This window comes from Coregonus clupeaformis, chromosome 17 (genome assembly GCF_020615455.1).
Source record: "Coregonus clupeaformis isolate EN_2021a chromosome 17, ASM2061545v1, whole genome shotgun sequence".
Lineage (NCBI taxonomy): Eukaryota > Metazoa > Chordata > Actinopteri > Salmoniformes > Salmonidae > Coregonus > Coregonus clupeaformis.
Window position 1 is genome coordinate 25046417 of NC_059208.1, and position 6063 is coordinate 25052479.

The following is a 6063-nucleotide window of genomic DNA, read 5'->3' on the forward strand; positions in this document are numbered from 1 at the left end:
GGGAAGCCAAGCCAGTAAAAAATACATATTTCAACCTATAACCAATCATTCATACGCCACTGTGATATACAATAAGGCCGTGACAACAATAAGACAACAGTCACACAGTGGCGGAATAAATTCAACTGCACATACATTTGTTAAATCACAAAACCTGAGAGCAAGATCTGTCCGGTGAAGTCCACAAAGCAAATATTGCATGTAACAAAATGTTTGATAGTTTACTAAACAACTACTGCTTTAGAACCACAGAGTTACCACAAGGCAGCACAAAGACAGCAGGAGCACTGCCTCCACTATTCCAACACCATTTCAACTTAATCATCAAATCAACAAGGCTTTATATGCTTAGTTTAATACACTGAAAACAAACCTAAAAGATACCAAAAACAATTTAGTCCAATCACTGTTAAATATCATGTGGCTGTCCATGGTACTGATATCGGTTTGTGTGAAAAAAGAAAAAGGTTGACACCCTTGTAGACTAGATGAACACCAATGCCATCCTCCTCTCATGTTGGCAGAATGGTCTATGGCTCTGTCATACAGTGCGCTTTTTGTTTTCATAGGCTACCTAGCTAAAATGCTTGCTAGCCTAACATCGGCAACAATGAACCAGCTAAGTTACAATTGAATTGGACGGTGGACTCCAATCAAGTTGTAGCAACATCTCAAGGAAGATCAAAGGAAATTGGATGCACCTGAGCTCAATTTGGAGTGTCATAGGAAAGGGGTATGAAAATAATACTTATACAGAATGTATGTCTCATTTACATATCATTGTCAATAAATTAGCAAACATTTCTATAAACACTGTCATTATGGGGTAGTGTGTGTAGATGGGCAAAAAAAAAATAATAATTTTATCCATTTTGAATTCAGGCTGTAATTATGGAATAAGTCAAGTTGTATGAATACTTTGAAGGAACTGTATTGGGGTGGGGGGGAACTAATTTCATGCAAAATTTATATTTACACTTTAGCAATATAGTGAGAAATTGAGATAAATAATTTTCAAATCATTAAATTATATGAAGAAAACAAAAATTGATGCAAGGACAAAATATTATTACATAAATCGTAATTTATTAGTAGTATGTGAATAGGTATAACTGGAGGAAAAAAATACAAATTATAGAAATCTGCTAAATTGCAAAAAACTGTATTGGTATGTGGTTTGTAAAAAGTATACAGCTGATCTGAACTAGTCCATGCCAACAGACTCCCATGGAGGGGGCATTTTATGCAATGGCTGCCAGGTAGTCCTTGACCTCTGCTGTGGTGAGTCTTCTGAAACCTGCCTCGTTGCAGATCCCCACCTCAATGTTATCTTCTGTCATCTGACCCTCAAAACTTTCCTTTAAAACACACACACAGAACACAATATTAATGCAATGCAGTAAATGCATGGATTTCAATATAACGATATGACAAAGTAAATCATGAAGTATTCAAACTATAACCTAAACACAGTATCACATTTTCTACAATGTTTCTTAAATACTTCTGAGAGGGAAGGGTACTAAAACTGCAGGTGAGATTCATTACCTTCAATGTTAAGATTGCTGTGTGGATAGCGTCTTCAAGTTCCAGATCCATGTTGTATCTCTTTTCAAGGAATGTTTTCCCATTGACGTAGTTCTTTCCCATCGCTGTTGCTTTCCATGCAAAGTATGCACCCTGTGTACATCCAAAGAATCATAGTTAGTACCGGAAAAATAATGTATGTGTAATGGAGTTAAGAACGTACGGTAAACTCACTCCACAGCTAGCTTGAAATGTCGCAGATGGAGCTATCCAATTGGTACCTTTTGGGTGGCTCAAACCGTTGAAAGTTGTCAAGGAGGGCAGCCACGTGTTAGCCAAGCAGAGGTCCCGAGTTCGAGCCAGGTATGAGCCGAATTGGGGGGAAAGTGGTTCTCGCTAAGCAAGCAACGTGACGTCCGTTTCATATGCACATTTAACAGTAGAGAAGACACTTGGGCTGTGGCTACACTTGACACTTACATACGACTTCTGCCATCAGAATACGAAGATTGCATTGAAAAGACTGGTTGTGGTCGGATTGTGTTCAGATCTGACTGACCCCTTCAGGAGGTGGTCAGGGCCACATTTTGTGCAGATTTCTCCTCAGTCTGGAGACAATCAGGCTACCGAAAGCGCATACAGTGGTAGCCTGGTAGCCAGTGAGAGCAAGAGGCAACTTTTTTCATTAAACGTTGGAGGAAATATGTTCCTAGTGTGTGAGGAATGTGTTTGCTGGCTTCATAAATGCTAGCTGCTAGCTTATTTAGAAAAACTATTTTTTGTTATGCTAACCTGTTTGCAATCCCTTTAGTTCTGCCATCAACTTTCTGTGTTATCAGATTTAGCCCTTTCCACCGTTTACATTATGCATTTGAATATAGTGCAGGAAAAGGGTATCGGCACATTTAAATGTAGGTTTAGACGCATGACGTCTTCGGAACTCCATGATCAGAACTCCTTGATGAGAATACAAAAGCTCCATGAACGGTCTAGACACGGCCTAGGAGTGAAGCAATTAAATTATAGAGTGGGTTTATACTTCCATGCATACTTACAGAGGGATCTGACTGGAAGAGGTAAGGGTGATCATCATCCCATCCAGCTATCAACAGTGACACACCAAAGGGTCGCACTCCACTGAAAATACACAGGATGTTACTCTCTAGAAATTCAGGTAAAAACAACTACTTTATCAACATATTGTAACTCAGCAGTGGCCAACCCTCCTGGAAAGATACTGGCTGTACGGACTTTAGGCTTTTCCTTCAGCCCTGCTCTAACACACCTGGTTCTATACTGGGTGTACGGGCTTCAGGCTTTTCCTTCAGCCCTGCTCTAACACACCTGGTTCTATACTGGGTGTATGGGCTTTAGGCTTTTCCTTCAGCCCTGCTCTAACACACCTGGTTCTACACTGGGTGTACGGGCTTTAGGCTTTTCCTTCAGCCCTGCGCTAACACACCTGGTTCTATACTGGGTGTACGGGCTTTAGGCTTTTCCTTCAGCCCTGCTCTAACACACCTGGTTCTATACTGGGTGTATGGGCTTTAGGCTTTTCCTTCAGCCCTGCTCTAACACACCTGGTTCTACACTGGGTGTACGGGCTTTAGGCTTTTCCTTCAGCCCTGCGCTAACACACCTGGTTCTATACTGGGTGTACGGGCTTTAGGCTTTTCCTTCAGCCCTGCTCTAACACACCTGGTTCTATACTGGGTGTATGGGCTTTAGGCTTTTCCTTCAGCCCTGCTCTAACACACCTGGTTCTACACTGGGTGTATGGGCTTTAGGCTTTTCCTTCAGCCCTGCTCTAACACACCTGGTTCTATACTGGGTGTACGGGCTTTAGGCTTTTCCTTCAGCCCTGCTCTAACACACCTGGTTCTATACTGGGTGTACGGGCTTTAGGCTTTTCCTTCAGCCCTGCTCTAACACACCAGATCCTACCAATCAGCTGCTCATCAGGACCTTGATTAGCTGAATCAGTCGGGTTGGAGCAAAAGCCTGCACACTCAGTCGGCCAACCCTGATCAAACTTGAGGAAACCCACAGAACAGAACTGACCCAGACTGTGTGTACTCCTGCATGACAGAGGCTACCCTCTGAACCAGCTGGGCTGTGGGGATTGGCTCCTGATAGACCAGGAAGTACTGCTGGGCCAGTTTCCTCGCTCTCCTCAACAGCACCCTGCAGAGTAACAAGAGATACATTTCAAAGACATCTTTGTCCCTGTTGTAAACCCAATATTTAGAAACTCAAGGAAAGGCAGTCTCACTCTCTCCCTCACACACACACCAGTATGTACCTGTAGTCTGGACCCATTCCACTGTAAACCATGCCAATATGTTTGGTTATCATCTCGATTTTGTGAACACTCGTCTCGTCGTACAGTATAGATTTCTGTTTCTTCTCTGTTGCCAAAACGACTCCATTTGAGGCTTAAACAGGGAGAAAGAGATCATCAAAATCTGACTGTCTTCTGTAATGCTGATAAAGGGCGGCTGAACTTCCTGATTTGGCCTCGTTGTAGAGTTGGTTCATTAAGGCTGTGTTTAGACTAATTCTGATATTTTTTCCAATCACATCAGATCTTTTCACCTCAGATCTTTTTCAGAGCTGATCTGAGTGGTCAGAAGACCAATCAGTGAAAATAAATTATAAACGTAGCCTTAGAAATGCTAGCAGACATGACTGAATTCAAACATGAGTTGGTTTCGGGTGTGGTTTGATATGAGGGTCTCGTGTGTGTTTGCAGGTGGGACGAGTTAGCCAAATTATATTGCCAATTAGCTTCAGCCGGCTGGTGTGCGACCGTGGCAAAATTGGTTTGACTTTGGATATATCATCTCTGAGGCTAGTTAAGGACCATCAATAAATAATGTAAATGAGACAATATTTTCATGTTGCACACCTTTTAGTTCTCATTAAAAACTTTCAATATTTAGGGATATCCAAAGTCAAACCACATTTACCACAGGCATTACAATCGGTTCCCATGCAGCTGCACTCCAAATGAATAACAACTTGTGTGCTGCCAGCTGTGGACCGGGTTGAAATAAACCCAACCTTAATTTACATTGTGGCATACTCCAGTACAAAAATCAGTTTTGGATGAGACTGACTTTATGACCCAAATTATCCTATTAACACTTTGTAGTCAATTTTGACAGAATAAATGTTCCTGACTCATATCGATGGCACATAGGCTGTTTTCTAAATGAGAAGTTGGTTTTTGGGGGCAGTTGCTCTTTAAAAGAGTTTGGTACCATGGACACATGCATATTGTATATAAAAATACATTGCCTGGTGGTTGTACCACTTTATACATGTTATAGTACATGGTTTGCGTTTACATTTACATTACATTTAAGTCATTTAGCAGACGCTCTTATCCAGAGCGACTTACAGTTAGTGAATACATATCTTTTTTTTTTTATACTGGCCCCCCGTGGGAATCGAACCCACAACCCTGGCGTTGCAAACGCCATGCTCTATCAACTGAGCTACATCCCTGCCGGCCATTCCCTCCCCTACCCTGGACGACGCTGGGCCAATTGTGCGCCGCCCATGAGTCTCCCGGTCGCGGCCGGCTGCGACAGAGCCTGGATTCGAACCAGGATCTCTAGTGGCACAGTTAGCACTGCGATGCAGTGCCTTAGACCACTGCGCCACTCAGGAGCTTAGACATGCAGCCCAATTCTAATCTTTTTTTCACTAATTTACCAATCAGATCAGCTCTGAAGTGATTGGTCAAAAGACCAATTAGTGAAAATATGATCAGAATTGGGTTGCCTGTGTGAACGCAGCCATATTGGGTTATCATTTTAAGTCTTCTTTACCTTTGATTCCCACTGAGGGGGCTCCTGCTGCTACTGCTGACAGGGCATACTCAATCTGGACCAGTTTACCAGATGGGCTATGTGGGGGGGAAATTGTTTAAACTTTCCATTAATAATGTCATGACAAACAAATACTTTAGGCTTGGTCTGATCAGTCCAATCATTTTGTTGTGTTTAGATGCATTGGTGTAACGTTAGCTAGTGACTCACACTCTCGCCCAATGCAATCAACAAACTGAAAGTGAAAGTTGTCATGTAAACTTTCAACAGCAATGCCAGATGCCTTTTTGCAAAGATAGCATCTCAGCTAATCACTTAATTACTGAAAGAGGGCAAATGGCATGAAGAGACAATGTGTTGGCTATCAAAGTTGCCTGTTTGAAGAACAAACTACAAAAATCACACTACCTACAACTAGCCTAACATTAGCTAGCCAGAGCAACATAATGACAAAGCATCAAACCACCGCGAAGCAACAGTCTGGTTTCTTAACAACTTGCTCGAGTTCGATCCTTCTTCCTTTCAATGTTTTCCTGCAATACCCAAACTAGCAAAACTTTCGCCACTACAGTAATTTGTAAAAGTTACCTGAACGTGGTGAGTGAGAAACTGTACCCCCTTTCTGCCATCTTTGCTCAGCACCGGTGATAACGCGTCATATTAATAACAAGATGCAATTGGTTATTTGGTTGTCGCAGTT

At 42.1% G+C, this 6063-nt stretch overlaps 1 protein-coding gene across 1 annotated transcript; it reads right to left on the minus strand.

Moving 5' to 3' along the window:
• Positions 1 to 1066: 1066 nt before the first annotated feature.
• LOC121586088 (proteasome subunit alpha type-2) lies at positions 1067 to 6047 on the minus strand. Its single transcript, XM_041902553.1, has 7 exons — positions 5952 to 6047; positions 5364 to 5440; positions 3830 to 3962; positions 3589 to 3711; positions 2583 to 2664; positions 1549 to 1680; positions 1067 to 1358 (listed from the first exon to the last, which is right to left on the minus strand). The coding sequence occupies exons 1-7, from the start codon at positions 5990 to 5992 to the stop codon at positions 1242 to 1244; spliced, it is 705 nt and encodes a 234-aa protein (XP_041758487.1). The 5' UTR covers positions 5993 to 6047; the 3' UTR covers positions 1067 to 1241.
• Positions 6048 to 6063: the final 16 nt, after the last annotated feature.